The 21,343-nt window shown below is 35.2% G+C and overlaps 1 protein-coding gene across 9 annotated transcripts in view; it reads right to left on the minus strand.

Moving 5' to 3' along the window:
• The window catches only part of LOC143191021 (uncharacterized), a 34,582-nt gene that overhangs the window by 5,522 nt on the left and 7,717 nt on the right, over window positions 1–21,343 (minus strand). For 2 of the 9 annotated variants that reach the window (XM_076395690.1, XM_076395666.1), the window contains exons 14-38: window positions 19,540–19,746; window positions 19,172–19,484; window positions 18,833–19,114; window positions 18,565–18,782; window positions 18,254–18,509; window positions 18,053–18,195; window positions 17,755–17,984; window positions 17,464–17,697; window positions 16,778–16,889; window positions 14,854–14,991; window positions 13,377–13,512; window positions 12,922–13,319; window positions 12,583–12,752; window positions 12,384–12,525; window positions 11,601–11,922; window positions 11,324–11,544; window positions 10,896–11,252; window positions 10,296–10,440; window positions 10,016–10,236; window positions 8,267–8,380; window positions 6,708–6,909; window positions 6,386–6,654; window positions 6,142–6,300; window positions 5,642–5,882; window positions 82–5,586 (exon numbers count right to left, since the gene is read on the minus strand). In XM_076395690.1, the coding sequence (XP_076251805.1) occupies window positions 82–5,586; window positions 5,642–5,882; window positions 6,142–6,300; window positions 6,386–6,654; window positions 6,708–6,909; window positions 8,267–8,380; window positions 10,016–10,236; window positions 10,296–10,440; window positions 10,896–11,252; window positions 11,324–11,544; window positions 11,601–11,922; window positions 12,384–12,525; window positions 12,583–12,752; window positions 12,922–13,319; window positions 13,377–13,512; window positions 14,854–14,991; window positions 16,778–16,889; window positions 17,464–17,697; window positions 17,755–17,984; window positions 18,053–18,195; window positions 18,254–18,509; window positions 18,565–18,782; window positions 18,833–19,114; window positions 19,172–19,484; window positions 19,540–19,746 (10,735 nt within the window). The remainder of the gene's footprint in view (window positions 1–81; window positions 5,587–5,641; window positions 5,883–6,141; window positions 6,301–6,385; window positions 6,655–6,707; window positions 6,910–8,266; window positions 8,381–10,015; window positions 10,237–10,295; window positions 10,441–10,895; window positions 11,253–11,323; window positions 11,545–11,600; window positions 11,923–12,383; window positions 12,526–12,582; window positions 12,753–12,921; window positions 13,320–13,376; window positions 13,513–14,853; window positions 14,992–16,777; window positions 16,890–17,463; window positions 17,698–17,754; window positions 17,985–18,052; window positions 18,196–18,253; window positions 18,510–18,564; window positions 18,783–18,832; window positions 19,115–19,171; window positions 19,485–19,539; window positions 19,747–21,343) is intronic. The other 7 variants (XM_076395697.1, XM_076395674.1, XM_076395706.1 and 4 more) reach the window with 7 other exon arrangements.

Raw genomic sequence — 21,343 nt, forward strand, 5'->3', positions numbered from 1 at the left:
CATGTTAGGCGCTAATTAACTTAATATAAACTTTTCCAATAGACACCATACACATATTATGTTGATATGATGGATACTTACTGCCTTCTTTTCCATCTTTTCCTTTTGTTCTATACATTCCTAATTTTTGTCCGCTTGCTGATGACGTCCTGTCCACGATTTGATATGTCGCTGGTGGTGGAATCTGTAAAATATTGGCCAGATCTCTGAGAACTTCTACGATATCTTCCGCCGCTCTTGATGTTAAAGTTAAAGTAACTTTAATGTTCTCGTTTTCTTTCATGGGCGTTGCTGGCGCAGACCCGGGTCTCAATTTTTCTTGTTTCAATTCCTTGCAAGCGTTCTCTTTATCATCTGCATCTAACTTTGGATCCTTCAAGAACAGACCTGCAGGTTTTAGTCTAATTGGGATTGGTTTGACAATAGTAATATCTGGGGAGAGTCTGTTCTTAAGATTCTCGTCTTCGTCTTCTTCATCACTAATTAATCTCAGTCCCAAATATTTATCATTAAAATCAGAAGGTATATGCTCTGTAGACGAACTACTAACAATTGAATCAGGCGTATCCTCTCGGGAAAACAAATCGAATTTTTTATCGTCTGCTGTATCAAATCGAATCAATGGGAACTCTTGGTCATAGAAACCTCGTTGCGTAGATACAGGTACTACTTCTGGTAGTGGTTCGTCATCTCCATATGGTTTAGTACTATAAAAATCTGAGAATCCTGGCAGCGACGCGTCACCATAAGTACCTTTCAAATCACCAATTCGCGAATCGTAAGATTTTGTTCCGATTTTAGATAGATCACCACTACCAAACACAGCCATAGCGCCATAATTACGAACCAATAACGGTTCAGATACAGCCATAGGTGGCAGCTGCCTTAATTGTGCCAAAACACCATCAATATAAGAATCATAATCTTCTTCAAGTTTCGAATTCTTCCTAGGTCTTTTATTCGGCTTGTTAACATCTTTATTTAATATTTGATTCTGCCTTCTTTTCTGATTGTACATTCTTCTTTTCTGTTTCTTCAATTCCTCCTTATCTACTGTCGATTTTTCTAATAGGTTTACATCACCAACGTCCATTTCTTCTTTAATATGAATATCGCCTTTTCCTTGATCAGATACTTCTGAATGTTGGGATGTATCGTCTAACAGTTCTTTCTTAACATCTGTTCCATTGCTCTGAGAGGATGAAAATTCTTTTTTAATTACTAATGGAGGTGTCTGAAGACTGGAATCTTGACTGCAGGAAGATCTAGGTGTTGGTGGTGACAGAAGATCATCTCTGCTTGATGACCTACTAGGTGGAGCACATTTTTTAACATCGATATGTAACTGCTGCGTAGGCATTGTGCTACTTGTACCACTACTAGTTGGAGATTGCTGAAGAGCTGGACTTGATACAAATGAAGTTTCTCTTATTGGCATTCTCTGCAAGGTAGGTCTAGTTTGAGTCGTTACAGTGGAAGTTGGTGGTTCTGTCTTTATGACTGGAGGTAGCAGAGAAGATAGAGTAGGAGGACTAGATTTTTGTGCCTCATTAGAAGAAGCCAAAGTTGTTATAGTTGTGGCACTACTAGGTGGTGGAGATTGAGTACTAGCGCAAGCTGTATTTTGCAATAATTTCTTTAACAAAACATTTTGCGAATCTTCTCCTCTACTTGTAGGTGTAGAATACTTCATGGTACTAAATTCTTGTTTCGCCTCACTTTCTGGTTCAGAAGTTTCAATTTTAATTAGATCTTCTTTCAAATCTTTGATATCATCTAAGGATTTTGTTCGAGCTTTTGTTAATTGTGTATGAAGCAAATTTGTAGTTGAAGTAATAGTTTTAAATGAGGATGTTATAACAGAGTTTGAAGAAGCATTACTTGTAGCTGAGCTACTACTTAAAGCAGCTGCCGCAGCTGCAATTATAGCGTTTGGTTGAGCTTGTGCCAATGCTGCTGAAAATCTGGTTGGAGATAAACTAACTGGAGTTGCCAGTAGGCTGGCCGCTGTAATAGTGTCAGCCGAAGGTTTAGTTGTTGGAGTAGCTGCAGGTTGGTTTTGAAGCATGGCTGTTAAAGTTAACGAGCCTTTTTTATTGATTTCACTATTTATGTTTGATGATGGTTTCGACGTTGTTGCCACAGCAGATGTAGTTAACAGTAATTTTGATTGGTCTGATGTAACTGGGACAATTCTGTTTGACACGAAACTTTCACTAACATTTGGAACACTACTGACCGTTGGCCGTGTGGTTTGAAGCGTTATCTTATTCGGTGAACTACACGCTACCTTTTGTTTGACTATGTTAGGTACGATAACAGTACTGGCTGTAGTTAACGTTACGGGCGATTGCCTCTCGGGTTTTTGAATTATTCTTGCTGTTACTACAGGCGATGCTGTCACAGGACAGGAGTTATTTAATATTTTTTGATTGTTACTTTTACCTGTCGTTTCCACATTGGATGTTTGGGAATTGGTTGATGTTTGTAAAGACAACAATGTTCGTAATTGTTGGGAGGCGTTCGCCATATTAGTTGTTAATTCAGTGGGTTGTGAAAGTGGTGACAGCTGTGGAACACTCTGTTTAGCCAAGTTAGCTACATTTATAGCCATCGGGTGACTAACAGGCTCTTTTGTATTTTCGGGTTCTGATTTAGCAGTTTTCTTTTCGCCTATGGGTTCAGGTGTTTCGAGATTCTCCATATTCGCAAACATATCTAGTACATCTTGATAACCCAAATCTCTTCTGCGAGTCTCCAAAGCCTGTAATGCAATGTTATCCAGCATTTGTTCCTGCGATGGTGTAGGAGATGGTATAGAAATAACTACAGAGTTATCTTCAGAAGATCCGTCAAAAGTACTCATTGTCTCGGTTGCTGTAATTTGCATATGTGTTGTTGGTTCTTGAATAACTTGAGCAGTCATTTTCAATTCAGGAGTACCATGGTGTATAATAACTGGTGGAGCCGTCTTGGTAACGATGGGTTTGGTAATTTTATGTAGTTTGTCTTTAGTAATGATGTGTCCTACCTTATTTTGAACTGCTGTATGACTAACCGTTTCGGCCATTGGAACTAATTTTTGATCAACTGATTCTGTTTTCAGCACAGCTTCATTATTTTTCATAAACAACTTAATGTCGTTATGAGTAGAATCCATTTTAGTTTTCTCTTCAATCGATTCGTTAATAGAACTATCTGGAGATACCGAACCATCTTCAAATAGTTTCTTTGGTAAATTTTTATCAGGTGTAGTTAATGATAAAGAAGATGAAGGCTTATCAATAACCTTAACATTCGGAAGCTGTCGTACTGCGCTAGCACTTATAACAGGCACGGTAAACTTAGAAGGTAAAATCGACGCTATTTGTGAACTTGCACTCACTATAGTGATAGAAGGCGACGACACCAACTTCGGTCCAACACTCAATATATTGCTTCGAACTGGATTATGCGTTAATATAATACTGGTCAACTTTGGCGTCCCAGTTGTGGTTATTTTAGTACTTGGAGTTAAAATTAGCTGCTGAGTTTCTAGATTTGTCTTAGAAACATCCCCTCGACCAGAAAAATTCTGAATAAGCGGGGTTATCAAAGAAATTTTTTGCGGTAGTTTTGTCCCAATCACGTTTGCTGGTCTGATAGTAGCAGTTTGTCCTTTAGGGGGAAATGTAAAAACATTTGGCGCGGCATACTTGTGGAAATCCGCAACGTGTTTTGGATCAGCTTTCAATAACTTCTCCTTCCTTGTTCCTTCGTCTATTAGTTCTTCGAAATCTTCTTTCGTGGATATCTGTTCCTCAGGTGACTTAACAGGTTGGTCAATAACCACTACTTCAGATTCTTCGAAAGCTTGCGTAAGATCTTCGTCTTCAGGTTCCGTTGAAGGTTCCGTAGCTATGTCTTGATCTGGCGATTCTACCGCTTCAGTTATATCCAGTATATTATACTTTTTGGTTCGACCTTGCATAATAAATTCATCATCGCTCGTTGTTGGACTACGAATAACAATATCAGTATATTCTTCTTCTACCTCTTCTTTATCAGAATATTGTACACTGCTTGATATATCAATATTCTCGTGGAAAAGTAAATAATCATCCGAGATTTGATCAGCTTCTAATGGACTGGAGAGTACTTCAGCAATATCATTCTGAGATAATGTCTCAGTCATTTCTAATTCATCGTCATTTTGCTGAGCTGCCGAACTCAATGATACTTCTGAGGATAACACTGTACTATTATCATCCTCATAATCAACAATTTCGGTAACTAATTCAGTTTTTGGTATGGTTTTCTGGCCTACAATTCGTGTAGAAACGGAAGGCGGTGGAGTCACTGGAGGCGTAGAAGAGCTTTCATCATAGTCATAATCAGATTGAGTTTTCATTCCGATATTCTTAACATTTCCCTTTGGTAGAGTTTTCTTTTTCAAAATTGATACCTTGTTCAAATGTAATTCTTTTTTATTTTTCATTAATGAAACCGAATCGCCAGGTAAACTTTTGTCTCCGTCCGATCCAGTTGGTGGCGTGGGTACTCGCTTCTCCCCTCTATTAAAACCGGCCCACATAGGGGCTCCACCTCTTAGGCCCAATTTGCAGTATTCAAATCCCAATGGTGGCCTGGGTATAGGGTTGCTAGGATTATTCGGATTTCCTCCTCCCGTGTGCATACTTTCTTGAATATGCGAACCATCAATGTTGTACGGAGTTCTAGGCGTACTTGGATTTTCTACGCTGGTAGGCCTTTCCGGCATTGCCGGACTGCTACTGGCACTAGGTGGTCTTCTAATTGCATGAGGTGAATTAATCATAGGAGAAGACGGTGTTTGATACTGATGCATCATGGGACTATTAGGTGGCTGATTTTGATGAAAGGGGCTTCGCGAAGCCGGAGAATTAGGCATATTACTCTGGTTGGAATTAAAATTCAACATAGGACTCTTTGGTGGCATTGGAGACGCTGGCATTGAATGCGGAGACATAATTGACTGGCTATGAAGAGGGCTCTTAGGAGGCATCGGTGACTGTGGTGGATTTACCTGCTGCTGCTGTTGTTGTTGGTTAAGCCTTGCATGTAGTTGCATTACTGTTTGTTGCTGCTGCTGTTGTTGTTTAGCTAACTGTTGCTGAACCAGCATTTGGTGTTGTTGTGGAGTTAATTGTTGTTGACTTTGTTGTCTACTTAAATTCCTATGCTGGATCAATTGTGCTACTCGATTTGAATGAATATTTCCGTCGCCTTGAATATTTTCCTGTTGGTGAAGCTGTTTCTGTAGAAGTTGTTGTTGAGTCAATGGTACTTGATTTAAAGGGGGACTGTTCAAAGGTGACGGAGTTCCTGGTTTTGGCGAGAAAGCTTGCATAGGACTTGGGGTTTGATTTCTAATTCGCTGTTGTAACGCACCATGGTCCACTGAAGCTCTGACAAACCGCATTTGAGATGTGTTACCGCGCATATCTCCTGCATATCCTACAGGACTTGTAACTACTCTTCTATGTTGTGGTGATGTCATTCTAGGAACCGGCGGTAAAAGACCCATTTGGGAAGGAGATTGTACGGGTCCTGGACTTCCTTCACCTACTAAATATATTAATGTTACCCCAGTATTCTTAATATAATATTTCTTTATATATACCTTGGGAAAGTGGAGTTCCAATTCGAGAAGGTTGCATAGGAGACACATTTCCTCCAGGACTTTGCAAGAGAGCTGCAACTGAAGCTGGTCCAGGCGAATGAGCAATTACAGGTCCTGGACTGTGCATTGGAGAACTATGTTGTGGTGACTGGTGATGAATAGGAGACGATGTCGGCGGACCCAAGGGTGAGGGTGTACCGGTGACCGTTGGGTTCTTTAACTGTTGTTTATTCCGGTACTCCTTCATATAGACCAGTAGGGGTAATAATAAAATTCATTTAACACGTTTATGATTGATATAGACATTGCTACTTGTACAGGATTGCCAACTACAATGGGTAGTGGTACTAAATTTATTTATAGGGGAGAGTGACCAGTGAGATAAGTAAGGATTTAAAAATACTAAACGGATACTACATGGTTGCTGCTAAGTTTTTGGTCAAATTCCCCTATTGGCGGTGCTCCATTTGGACAAACAGCAGTGCCTATAAAACAGATACCTGTATTAGCATTCCGTGTTGTCGACATTGTTTCCTGCTCGATTCGAGATGTTTCTGTAAGATAGCTTGTTCTGCCGAGATACGTTGTAATTCAATTGAATCCGCTTCGCTCAACTGATTACCTGATTTTCTAAGCTGTCTCTGTTTACTGTTCAACGACTAACATAACATAACATAATAATATATTAGACACGAGAATATTTAATAAGTTTAAAAAAATGGTTAATGTATATTTATAATTTACCTTCCGACTTTTTCTTAATTTCTGCACTTCTGCTTCATAATATTTCAGCTGTTGATTAAGTACATTGTTTTGATGATTTAACCATTGTTCATAAGCTAATTGAGCTTGTTTATCTTGTTCGGTAACAATATTTTCCGGTGGTAAGGGTGGCGCTGGTAACACATTTGCATTAAACATTTGTGTTCTCGTAGTAATTTCTGTTGTTGGTTGAGGAGTGGCGGGAGGTGCGACTCGATTTTGCTGCCAATGAGGCAGCAGAGGCGCGTTGCCTAGAAAACTTATTGTTAAATCTACTTCTTGCGGGTTCAATATTTATTTATACCTTGATTTGGTCGGTTGATTCCCACAGGACTATTATTAAATACGTCAGCCGTCAAACGGTCAAAATCGTGATCGCTAAGTAAAGCAGACTCCGAGTTGGTATTTATAGGTTGTTCATCGTTAGAATTTGCCTGGCTTTGACGTTGTTTTTCCTGTTCTCGTTTTTCTTCTTGTAATAAATCTTCAATTATCAATGGCTGATCCTAACATTAAATGACATAATTAATGGTAATCACTTAGATCCATAATTAAAACATGCAATGTTCTTAAAATATGAGCTTTGAGAATGAGGAAATATCAAAATGTCTTTAGAACACCAGAAAGTTTTAAAAATATCGCTTAATAAATGTATCACATTTCAACATTTTCGGTAGGATTAGTTAATTTATTCTTAATTTAAATCATTTAAAATTAATAAATTTGAAATTAATTATTTAATATGTCCACTATTAATATAAAAAATACATTAAAGTATATTTGATGCTACATTTTGAAGTGCTTGAAAAAGTAATACATGTTGATTTTAACAAATTAATTTAATTCGTTTATGTTTAGTTATTTTGTTTTCTTTCAAAGTACATATTATATTTGACGAGTTTCACTAATAATTTTTTATATAAAATGAAAATAGTATTATGATCAAGTAAATATAACAACTTGTGATCGTTTTGTTTAGGGGTTTTGTTACTAAATTTGACTTTGGCTGGATAACAGAAGATTTTGAATGAAAAATATGGCTGATGTGTTCATGAGAGCCGTACAAAATGTTAGTCATAAATTTAAAGGCTGACAAACTCAAGAGGGTAATAAATATTCAATACGTCGAAAAGAAAGTTAATTTCGGTACAGTACTGATTATGTTAAGATAAAAAATAACCCAAAAGCTGGCTTCACTACTGTCTCGAATTTGTATATTCGGAGATAAAAAATATCTCATTTAACGAAATGACAATATCGAATAGATTAGTAAAGTAAAACCATTACCAAGCGACAAATGATATGCTTGAATTCAATTTTCCAGCTAGAGACAATACAAGCTAACCAAAATCGTTTTAAAATGTTTGGAAACGCCTAAATGGAAAATTTTTATCTCAACCCTTGTATAAAATTAATCTTTTAAAAACCTTAAAATATTATGATCTTTCTAAAGGTTATTTTGAAAAAATGCTTTATACTCTAACGTAGATTACTTTTTCATACACCTAATATTAGTTTACTTATTCAGCTCAATGTAGTTCAAACTAATTTTGCGATATAAATAATAACTTCATCAAACAACATTTTTCTTGTAATCTTGAATAAAAAATGTAACATTTGCTAAAAAGTATTCTAGAAGTAGGATTTCTTTTAATTTATGCAGTTCGCATATATTCTACTTAATATTGCAAACAAAAACTGAATGAATGCAATACAAAATAAAATCCATCAACAATGTAAATGTTAATAAAGTGTATATAAAAACACAACTAATTTAACTGAATCCCTGATCAAATGGACAAATGAATATGTAAATTAAGATTCATTCCCCCCATAGAAAAACAACTGAGAATCAAATCTCACCTCAAGTAGAAGCGTTCTCCTATGGAACGGAGGCGGGCCCGGATAGGGCTGCGGAGCCATGGAATGGGCGTGTCCCATATGATGATAGACACTTGGCCCCATTCTCAATCCCATCTACCACACACATGCAATTAACAGATAGCCATACCAGCCTCAACCAATGTTAGTGTTTAAGCAAACAATACTTGTTTAAATCGAATCATCGAACGATAAAAAAATATAATTAGAAAATAAACACAAAAAACATGTAATATTTCATTTTTCAAAATATATTTAGATGCCATATTAGTTTAAAATACTTGTCATCAATGGCAATTAGGAGGCATGTTCAGAAATTAAGTAACTAGATCCTTAAAAAATATAAAAATAACCATGTAAAGTTTACATCCACAAACTTAATGCAACCAAGAAAGTTGTGAACCTCCCCTTTCACTTATTCAAATTTGTTCTACTCATATGCAACTTCAGAGAAGTGGACATGTAAAAATAAGGTGATAGGTTAGACAAATACTCGAGGTAGCTTAAAACGTCTCGTCAGAACATCTCTAAAAGCTGCTTTAGTAATAATAGAGAGCAGAAAATTATCACCTTCAACTTCATACCACCCTAAAATTTCTTTGGACACTATAATTAGATTCAATTTATGTTGAATTTAGTATCTATCAGGTGTTTTGTGAAAAATCCGAATATTTTGTGATTGTTTAAAGTAACAGATAATCGGATATTGATTTTTTCCACAAACGAATTAGTCAAAATGACCAGTTTCTCACTTCCTCGTAGACATCAGCTCGGCCGTTTTTCCCGACACACTTGGAATTTGACGTTGCTAAGAACTTTTAAATTTTCCGATAATAATCACATTAGATATACTTCCAATTTGGCGAACTTGGCAACATGCGACTATAATTTTGGTCACACGCTCTTAGCTCAAGCTTTCCGGTAAGGACTAAGCCACATGGCAGTTTAACAGACATATTAAAAAAGTACCTCCATCCATGGAGGCTTAGCTTCTGGACGTGCCTCGCAATATTAAATTACCTATTTATTTAAATCAAATTCATATATAGCACCTAATAACACAGAGTGAATCAATTAATTCATTTAATACTAAAATGTTACACATAAACATAACAAATATATTATTTCAATTGATTTGAAAATAAATGCACGTAGTTTTTTTCTATAATAGTAAAACTAAAAGGATGACATGAAAAACATTATATAAAACATCTCTCGCCAAAAATGTATTTGGAATAGCATAACTAATACAACAAACATTTACATTAACTGAAACAAAAATACCTCGAAAATATATTCGATTTTAATTTTAACCATAAATACAGTTTGATCCCCTTATAACGAATTATTCGGAACCAAAATTATAAATGAATTATGTATTCACTAATTTAATCACCTTAATATCACACAATAAATTTTAGTGTCTTGTAATTTCATTCTGAAATATTACAAAGCAAATTTTGGACAATTATTATAAACGTTATTTCAAGAAATTTTTAAAATATCGTTATAAAAGGACTATCCTATATTATTTTATTGCACATTGAGAAAACTTTATACCGATTACCATTTATGTTAATTTGAAATCAACACCAAAAAATGACATAAATACCAATAAATCCATAGTTAAAGCCTTCAAAATTACGAAAAAAATTAAGCAGTTAACATGCCATTTGAAATCCTACCATTTTTAATGAAACGTTAAATGTTTAGAGTAAAGTAAAATTGTACCTGATTTTGCATATTAGGTTGTTGAGGTATAACATTTCCTGGATACGGCGGAGGTGGGCCTGGATAAGGTGGTGGCGGTAGCTGAGGCGTCGGAGGTAAAGCCATTCGTGGGCGAGGCCCAACGGTTTGTGCAGGAATGCCTTGATGCTGCCGATTGGCTACTGGCGACATCATTCGAGGATTCTGTTGGCCCATTCGCATTTGTAGCTTCTGGCTTTGTACTAATATAAACAAAGAAAATTATAAACTAATCAGCATCCGCAGCATCATTAATACTTACACTGTTGTATCAATCTTTGCTGTAGATTGGGGGGAACTTGCAATTGTACATTATTATTAGCTAAAACAATGCCTACAATTCCTTCAGGTGTTTGAAGTTTTGCACCAGGGGGCATGGGATTTCCTTGAGCTGCAGCTTGTTGAACCTTAAAAGTATTTATGTAAGTTGGCAACATAATGTTAATTTGAAATAATAATATTCAATATAAGTGCAAAACGATGGACAATTACAAATGGGACAGTTATGGGTTAATTACAAAAACAAATATTACAAAAACCAAACATGATCTTCCAAATATTCAGGATATAATTCAGAATACTTTCTGTAATCGGTAATTCATAAGAAGTGTTATTCATAAACAATAACTCCCGAAAAAAAAACCTCTAGTGACATTTAAATAAAATAAAAATTGTCCAGCAAAAGCAAGTGAAGATTATTGTTACTGATATCCATTAAAATAAAATATAAAAAACTTTAACCCTTATAACAATGCTGATAATTATGTGCGTTGATGATTATGATGAAATAGAACCGTACATATCACTAACAATTACCTTGCACAACTTGGAATAAACACAAAATGAATAAAGCAACACTTACATATTTTGACATTTTGCATCCTACCTGATGCAGCATTTGTTGTTGGATCTGCTGAATTGAAAATTGGGGCTGTTGTGGAGAAGGCTGTTGAATGTTAGATGATGATGAGGCCTGAGGCTTTGTTATGGGTATTGAGGATGGTTTTTGTGGTGGTTGTGGTTGGGCTGGGGGCATATGTGGTACTGTTGGGTGTTGAGATAATAGAGTTTCTGACTGGGTGGGCGTTGGCGTTTTAGCTGGCATGGGCTCTTTAAGTGGTACCGAAGGTGGAATTTGTTCAGAAGGTGGTTTAGGTTTTTCTGATGGTGTCACACTAGGTGTTGTGCGAGCCACAGGTGTTTCTGTAGTTGTAACAGTCTAAAATATAAGGAATTAAAAATTGGTTAAAAAAATTATAGTAGAAAAATTAGTTTAAATTTGAACTTTACCTGTTTTTGTTGAGCCATCTCTTTTTTACGCTCTTGCCTTAAGTGATCCTCTTCCAAATCTAAATCAAGAATATTTGTCTTTTCTCCAGCTAATGCTTCTAGTTCTGGATCAGCATATTCCAGGATATTAAAGTCTGCGCCCATTTCAGCTAAAAGCTCGTCATCATCATCACCCAACCCTCCAAGAATTTCACTAACCCCTTGAAGCTCTGCCATAGTTCCTAATAAAGTAATAGGTGTACAAATTACAATTGGAATGCATTGTTAAAAAAAATACCTGTCTCCTGTTCTAACTTTTCTAGTTCTGCAGTAACATTGTCAGGAATCTCTTGTTCAGTTGCGGATTCTCCTTGATTTGGAGGATTGCCGGCCAACGCTGATGGCTGAGAAACAACAGTTGGAGGCCTTTGCATAGGACCCTGCACCAACGATACTCTTGGGTTGTTCTGATCAAATGTTGGTGTACGTGTTTGTAATGCCTGTCTTTGATGTAACAGTTGTTCATATGGTTCAATGGTTGTAGGCCTATTGCCTCCAACAGCTGTATATCGTATTGTTGAATTGTTAACAATCTGTTGTTGCATGGGCGTTGAAAGTCTCTGAAACATTATTTTATTATTAGTAAGATACATTACAGAGGGAATAAAATTAAGGCTGTTTCGTTCGATAAAAGAGACACCATTAGTAGCTGTGGTTAAAATTGACTAATGTAAAACGTCATGTCGAAGAAATTGACATACGTCAATATTCTTGAAGTATTAACAGTTCTTTAGAAGTGTTCATGGTTTTCTAAGTGGTAAATAGGTATTCTTGATCACATCATGAAATTTTTATTTCCATCAAATAAAATACCTTTTTTAATTATATATTATATTTTTATAGTTTTTTCTAGAAACTCATTCATATAATGGAAAGATAACTTTATTGGGATGAAATATTTATTAGTGCTGTGCTATTACTATATTTATACTAGTATTATTTTTAGATCTATTTCTACATTCATTAATGGAGCAAGGTTCTTAGAATATTTTTAGTATTTAATCACGTTCGATTATCTTACCTGCTGCTGTAACAAAAGTCTGGTTCTAGGATCTAAGCCCTGCAGTCTACCATCTAGTTGTTGCATCCTTACATTCATTCCAGGGCGATTACCTATTGCCATTGGAATTCTGGGCCTAGCTGCTCCAGGAGGTAATGGTTGTCTAAAGATTGTAAAATGTAAATTTATCATCTACTTTTTAAAGCAGTTTTTTGCAAACCTAAATGTTGTATCGGTAGCTGAAGGGGTACTAGCTGGTGGTATTTCAGATTCAGATGTTCTTTGACCAGGTTTCTCCTCAGGAGTTCCAAAACTGAAGTTTTTAACTTGTTGCTGGCGTTGCAGTAAATCTCTGAGCTGACGAGTCACTTCTGGTTGGTCAGGTCGTATCTATTCAGAAATACGTTAAATATCTTAGAAATAATTGTTTAAAAAATATATTTATTGTTACCGTAATAAAAAAAAGTAAGACTTTTTAGTAGGTTAATGGGTGGACACAACACCATCACTTCAAGTCTTACTATTTTTTTAGTTGTAATTTTAATAACATTTTCTTTACCTGCATAGGTGGACGTATAGGTGGAAATTGTTGCTTCTGAACCTGAAACGGCTCATTTGTAGCAACTCCGGGACCTTTAACAAACGGCCCGGGTTTCTGTTGTTGGCTGTTTTGGACATAATCCGGCGTCAGTGGTTCAGGCACTTGACTTGGAGGATTTTGAGGTGGAAATTCATGAACTGGAGACTGTGAAGGAGTCGGAGTACGAATATTAGTGGGCTGTGGAGAAGGATGCGCAAACGTTGGGGATTTCATACCAACAAATTGACGGGAAACGGGAGAGGGTGAAGCCACAGGACTGGGATCTTGAGAATTCGTACTAACGTGTAACGGACTAGTTTGATTATTTTGCATGTTAATTGACGGTTCTGGATTGATTCTTTGTACTCTCGCATTTTCTATAAAATAACATAGATATATATTATGTGAAACTCTTCCGTTACAATAATCATTACCCTGAACACGCTGTTCTTGTAAGACATGATGCTGTTGTTGAGCTTGTTGTTGCCTCATAGCCTGCAACTGTTTCCACCGACGTTCATTTTCAGCTTCTCGGGCCGATTTTTGTTGTTGGACGATTTTTTCCTGGTCCTGCATCGAATCGTAGAAATATGAAAGTTTATAGAAACTAAAGCGCAGACAGTTCAAATGATCTTTAGTGATTCTGGCTACCATAAAAAAGTACATAAAATGAAATGGTTAAGGTTAGATTGTAAAATCACTGAAAGATTTGAACTCAATAAAATTGGTGTTTTTATCCCTCATAGTATTCTAGTTAAATAAATTGATGAAATGTTTTATCTGTATATTATTAGTAATATCTATTGATCAATAAAAACACCCGTTGTCCTGTGTTAATATGAAAATTAAATTCAAAACATTACATTATACAGCCTGCAAAACATGCAAATAATTTGACACTAAAAAAATTAATTAAAAACTAAAAAACAATAACACAAAGAACAAATGTTTGACCAACACCGTAAATACTACATAATGCCACCGAGTTAGGAATTTTATTTTACAATCTGATTTGTCTTTAGTTTAGCAGCGATATTAAATCCCAATACCAACATTAGTAACAAGAATATAAAATAGCTCTGATACCTGAATATTGGATAGGGACTAGGTAGGTTACCTGTTATATATATAACATGCTTTTAGGGGAAATGGAATTGTGATAATCTTAAAACAATATATTTCTTATGTAAGATTTAAAATTATTAAGTGGAGTAAACACGCAAAGATATCTGAAATTTTGGACATTTTAAAATAAAATTAATAATTTACAGTTGGTTACTGGGCAATTCGTGTTATTCCTTGGAAAATAACTATTGCCATTTTTTAAAAGATGATATATCATCCAAGTATGGTAAGATTTTTGCCAATGTAATTTTATATTCGAAATATCTACTAAAAAACAAAGTTTATTGTCAATGACAGTTTAAAATTCCCTGCGTGTCAAATACTGATACAAAAACAAACAAAAAACCGCGCAACTAAGGGATTAAACGAAATCATAAATATATATTAAAATAAAAAGAAAGAAAAACCGCTCAATCCACACCAAATCGGGATTCTCACCGGCTGCTGCGGCGGCTCATAGTTTTCCTGACAGAGCGAGGGAAGTGTGCGCATGATCTCGGATGGCGTCAGCACCCGGATCTGCTGATCCGAAGCCGAATTGTGCTGTGTTAGAGAAAGGCAACGGGATAGAGGGGCGTGATCGGAGCAGGGATTGGGCTGATAATTGGGATTGACGGTAACGTTGGGAGCGGGGCCCACCCGGTCTCCTGGACCGACCGCGTGACCGTGCACGGTAAATTGTTGATGAGTCGGTGGGGAAGGGGGGGCGTTACGGGGTGCTTGGGTCATGGTAGATACAGAGCTAGTGGTTAGTGGAGGCGCAGGCATTTTCTGCACGGTGCACACCTCGGACGTTGGCGCCGGCGCCTGCGTGCTGGACGGCGATCCGGTGGATGGTAGGCTGTTGGCTAGGGCCGGAACAGGGGCAGGAGGCTTCGTGCCCGTCGCAGGGCTTGGGGTGGAAGAGTCCTTGGCGGTCTGTGACTAAAGGGGCAACAACGTGACAGCACATAAATATTTACAGAGGGGTTAACGACGAACAAAAATTAACTAATAATACACTATACTCGTAAAACAATTATCAAGAAATATGTATATATACAATCATAACATTTTCAAGTTTCTTTAAATGGCAGGAAGAAATCAATAGCAAATAAAAAAGTAGATCATTGGTTAAAACGTCGACCTTTTTCATTGTTTTTACTAAATTTATAAGGTTTTTTAGTATAAATTATTTAAGTTGAATACGGAATTTTACCGTTTAATCGGTCAATGAATACTTTATATTAAATTACCCTAACATTTACAAGGTTCAAGCTACAATTCTTGAGAACAGAAAGATTGATTCCACAGCAAATTATTTTTGAACTTGAAAGACACTACTAAATATTGTAAGTAAGGAGGAAGTAATAATTCTGATTTTGTCCCCAGCTAAATAAAAATATTAAAGGATTATCGCTAATTTATAATTGCATTAATATTTTATATTATATGTCGAAAGCTGAACAGAATTATCAATAGGAACTAAATTTAAAAAACAACTTCGACAAATCTTCAAGAAATAGTGAATGAATAATTCAATGAATTTCTAAGCCATAAGCAACAAGCAGAATTACATCTTTTAATAAAATGAATATACAATTTTTCTATAAGCTTCTAGGAAAACTGATGGAAAAGCAAGATTTGTTCCATAACTGAAGATCCATAACTGTGATGAAACAGGTATTTTAACACAATGAAGAAAATATTATCTATAAAAGTTAGCAGATCTTAGAATATTTGTCTTGAATAGCTTTTGCACAATCAGCTATACTGTCTAGGGATAAAATTTGTTTGCTACTGATACTGAAAGAGGTCATCATTCGTTCTTCAGAAATAAAACATTTTGGGTATCAGATACAAATATTAACGCCAAGATAACAAAAATGATAAAACCTATGACTCAGGTAACAGATCCCTTATACGCAACAAATTCGAAAGAAACAAGGTCCATAATATAATATATATCATATCAACATAATATGTATCGCGTTATGTTACATTATATTTGTTTTATCGGGATTATTAGCAGAGAAGATACAATTGCTAACATCTAGATGTCATGATGAATCAAAACTGTTTTCTGCTATCATTATTTCCAAAATTATTGTCAAGCGATTAAAAATGATTTTATGAAACAAAGTTAAAAAATAGTATTATGAAAGCAAGAAAAAAGTTCATCACTTTTTTATATTGTATATAACTGATGTATATTATTGAAGGCTCATTAATTGTTGAAGATTTAATGTATGATATTCAATTTAATTTGCTATTGATATGACATTGAATATAACATCGCTTCCTAATAATTGTAATGTCGCAGTATTATGTTAACCTCTCTTTCGTTACGTTAAACAATTATAAAAGTGAAATCTGTAAGCTTGTCATGCCTCGAAAATTATTAATAATACAACACACTTAAATGTGTAGTACTCCTATAAATATTACAAAATTAGTACTCTTTATAGTAGTAACGAGGCGGTACATTATAGTACTGATTCATTTTTATAATATTTATGGAGATTAAACAGCGTTAGTGACAATCCCTTACCCAAACAAGCTCAATAAAGAGCATGCTTATTTTCTAATTATCCGTGATATAAGTAGAATAGAAAAAAAACAAATATCTTAAGCAAGAATGACAATTTGATATTTTTATATATTGTACTTGAATGAAATTTAATATTAATCTCCCCAAAATATAAACGTTTAGCTTAATGATCAAACGCACCTGTTGTTGTTTCTTCATTCTCAACTGGCTTCTGTTGTCTCGGGCTTTTTGCAAGAAAGGGCCTTTCAGTTCTTGAGTTAGTGTTCTCCATTTTTTAATTATTTGCTTATACCTATTTGAAAAAAAAGTAATATTGTATATTCTAAAATACATTAAATCACCATCAAGATAACTCATGCATTAATTGTATACAAGGTGTTTGAAAATAAAGTTTTAATTTGCTTAACTTGTGGTAACACTTCTTTGAAAATAGACTAAAACATTTAAAGAGACTGAAAATTCCAAAACCTGGACGACTTGATTGTGATTTAAATATACAGAGATTTTAATAGAGATACAGAGATCACTGCTCTCCAGTGCCCATTTACAAAAGTAAATGAACTTGATTTTGCAAACCAGCACATTATGTAACTGCCTCTTATTATAAGCTCCTTAAAATCATCTAAAATTACCCTACAATCTCTGACACGAGGATTTATCGGCCCTTACTTTTTTGAATGTGATGTTTGTAAGTGAAATTTTCATTTACTTACAAACCTCTTAGATATATTTTGCTAAATTGCGTGCTTTAATAATGAATAAATGTAAAACGTTATATTTTTCGATTAAACATAAGCTTTTTTTGAGACACCCGATATTTATCCCGAAAGTATTTAATACCGCGAATAAGTATCAAGTTGACATACCGATCTGACCAAGCTGGATACTCAGTTTTCCACTCAGGATGATTAATGTTGGCATACAATACAGCTGATATCGTAGCACCACTGCCCAATCCTTCATCGGCTTTCATCTTTTCGGATGAACGCTGATTGTAGGTCGTAGGTACGCCAACGCTTGTGCTGTCTATTTCAGCGTTATCATTCATACCCACCCAAGGGCTGGGAGGTTCGGAAAAGGCAGGACTGAATTGAGGGCTGCTATAAAGTGAGTTTATAATACACGAAATGAAATAGACCTGTCACTGATTTACTTACTTGCTATATTCAGAGTGATACGGAGAAGGAGGAAAACTAACATGTTGTACACCAGGTAAAGCTGTTGGGCGCTGTACAGTCGATGTCGTAAGTGACATTTGTTGAATGGAAGCAGGTGATGGTTGAGAAGAGGCAATAGGGAACATCGGCGATGTATTCGTCTGTATATTAGGGAATATGTTGGCTTCTTGAGAAAGCTGTGACTCTTGCGATTCATCAGTAAGTACACCCTATATGTGCCAACCAATATATTTAGTTATATATAATCAATACACAAAACAATTAATTAGTAAAATACCTTAAAAATGTCCTCTACATCTTTACTATTGATATTTGGTATAGATTCTAAACCAAAATGTGATCCTAATATTTCACTGAATTCATCTTTGGCATCTTTCGAGTTTTCTGTACTACCTAGCGTTTGAGATAATTCTCCTTCATCTTAGATACAGAAACAAAATAATTAAACAAAAGGACACAAAACAAAGATAAAATATACCTCCTAAAGCTTCAAGCTCTGTGTTTTTAGTTAAGTCATCATCTTCTTCATTAATAATACTATTAACTAAATCAGCATCCAAAAGATCTCCGGGCAAAGCGAGAACATCCTTCAAATCTTCAGTACTGTCATCTTCCTCATCCTTTACTAAATTCGATTTATCGTCCTTCTGTTCTTCTAATATTTGTTGATTCTTATGGATCGTTGAATCATTAATGGGCTTTTCAGGCTTTGAGTCAATGGTCATTAATTCCTCCTTTAACAATCAAAGTCATATACTATTTGAAAATATTTATAATATTCATGCTTACGGTGGGGTTATATTTCTCCTCTTTTTCATCATCACTGCTTCCACTTTCCATTTTTTTAGTGTCAGTAATATCCATAAGTTCCTTGCCAAAAAAGGCTTCTTGAAGATATGGAGGAAAAGTCTCTGATAATTTGCTTTTCATTTTTCGTCTGATTGGTTTCTTTTTTGGTTTATCACCATCAGAGCTAACTGAAGCGAGCGGCATTGGAGAATCTAAACCTACATAAATACTGATAAAATGAATGAATTATTTACGAAAATAATATTACTTGTGGGTGTAGTTTGCCCTGGCAATGTATCAATATCATCATTATCTTGTCCTGTTCTTAATCCTCTCATTCTGACTAGAAATCCTCCAATTCCTAGTTTCTGAAGATTTCTTTGTCTCTTCCTTCTCAATACAGATATTCCATTTTCAAGTGTAAATATAGTAAAGCCTTCTGGGGGAGATCCATCCTCTTTTGTCCAAATCATTCCTTCTTTATAAATTTCTTGAGGTTCATCTTTCATATCAACTAATTCTAGTTTTGTGTCTTCTAAACTATTCTCTCCTTGAATTATTCAAATATTTAGTATATATAATAAAATAATTTTAGTTTATAAAATACCTGCATTACCTCCTGCTATAACTGATTCTATAGTAGCCATAATGCCGGCCTCTTTATCTTGAACGGTAGGTAATTTTTTTCTTTTCTTTCTGGTTCCGTGCTGTTCCATCGAGAGAGATTTGATTAAATTATTTCCAGCTTCACTTAGGCAAACACCGTCCACGACAAAGTTCGCGATAGATCGTGCCTCCGGACTTTTTGTTGGAGTTGGCGGCTTTGCATTTACTGGCGGTGGTACTAAATGAGGAGGAAGAATATCTCTGGGTCGGCATAATACACAACAATAACCCTCTTCCGCACATTTTTCTGCATCCTATTAATATCCATGTTTAATGGCATAATCAAATCTCAGGAAGAATCAGTTTTACCTGTTCTGTTTTAATAAGATCACATGATCCATGGAGCCAACGTTCACACTGGGAACATTTAATAATAATGTCTCCTTCGGAGTACGGCTCGCAACAACACGGACAAGTGACGTGAGACGCACAGGGCCCACATTCAGTAAATCCGTTGATCCAGCTTGAATTAAATCCGGGATCGGCCGAGCCGCAAGTTTGACAGCAAGCGCACCACTAAAAATAATTGCATCAAGTAAGGAAATTCCTTTTTATAATGAATTGATTTCTTAACACTAGGATAGAGTTTTGTTATAAAAAAAATAAAAACATTTTTGAATTAAAATATTGTTAACTGATAACCACATTCCCATGACTTTCAAATGACACCAGTTAAACATAATAAGTCTAAGTGTCAAAATAAACTGCACCATTTCTAGTGACAAAATCAACTTTTATTCAAAACCTTAAAAATGCTTATTGCATAAATGATAAACTTGAAATTGAGATGTTTTGTTCCTGTGCTTATGTAGGGCAACCACCTTTTTAAATCTACCTTTTAACAATTGGTTTATTAGTAGGTGTATTAGTAGACCACTTCAGAGACTGCTTATTAAAGTATTTAGTTAGTTAATTTGACTGTTAAATTGATAATTGACAATATAGTTTGTAATTTTTTATTTAAACAATAATTCTTATTATAAACAATGACAAAAATAGTAAGTAAGAAATACATAACTCTGTTTTATTTTATTAATATTGTTTTCCATTCTTTTCCTATTTATTTATTTACATTCTTTTATTTATTATGATACAGTGCCAGATAAAAATTGAAGTACATTAAATTATATCGTACATCATTCATATGTCGTGGTTGTAATACAGTGTTCGTCACAAATAGGGTTCTCACATACCGAACAAATTTTTCTAGTTTTGGGACGTTTTTTTGAATTCACTTTGAAGACATTCATAGCATACACCAGTAATCTTTTTCCTCCCAGTTGAATCAAGCTGCGTCTGAGGTGTAAATGATACAGATGATGTTCGCTGATGCGCATTCGGATTGATAGCTCGACCAAGAAGAGATTCAATCGCCACTTTCGTTGAGAAATGACTCAAAATTTGTGCATTATTCGAACCACTTTCAACGAATGAAGTACATAACTCCCTGCCCAATTGCCGATAAAATAATCGTCGTTCATACGATTTTTTAACATACACTTTATTATTCTCATAATACAAAATATATAAAGCAAGGCAGGCAATATCGAGAATATTGTTAAAAAAGGCTAGAAGCCACCTTTGAGTTGATCTTGTTGTAGTATATATACCAAGCATTTTATCCATCGTGTCTACTCCAGCTTTAGACCAGTTATAAAACTCAATAATTTCTGGTTTTTTCTTTGCACTATCACTAATGTTAGCTTCATGATGGATTGATAAGAACATAATTACTACCTTGTTTTTTTTTGGCACATAACTACATAGGGTAACTTTTTTATCAAAGCTAAACACTGGATAATTCTTCTCCCGATTTTAATACAGCCATTGCTGGTGGAATGTATGGTTTATCTTTCTTCAAGGTGCCAACAATTGTCAAGTTCCAAGTAAAAATATTGCCAGTGGAAGAGTAGTGAAGAAATTCCAGTGTAAAACTGCCCAGTAAGTGGATACGAATTTTCAGCATCACATATCCGTCATACTTTAATTCCATATTTAGCTGGCTTTAACGGAATATACTGAGTGAATCTAGTTCGACCTCGGTATGGATAAAGTTGCTCGTCAATTGTCAGGTATTCTGTTGGCTCTGCCACGCTATAGGTAGGTACCCGGT

The sequence above is a fragment of the Rhynchophorus ferrugineus genome, unplaced genomic scaffold (assembly GCF_030347505.1).
Source record: "Rhynchophorus ferrugineus isolate W39M unplaced genomic scaffold, kcgeb_rfMv2 rfM1, whole genome shotgun sequence".
Lineage (NCBI taxonomy): Eukaryota > Metazoa > Arthropoda > Insecta > Coleoptera > Curculionidae > Rhynchophorus > Rhynchophorus ferrugineus.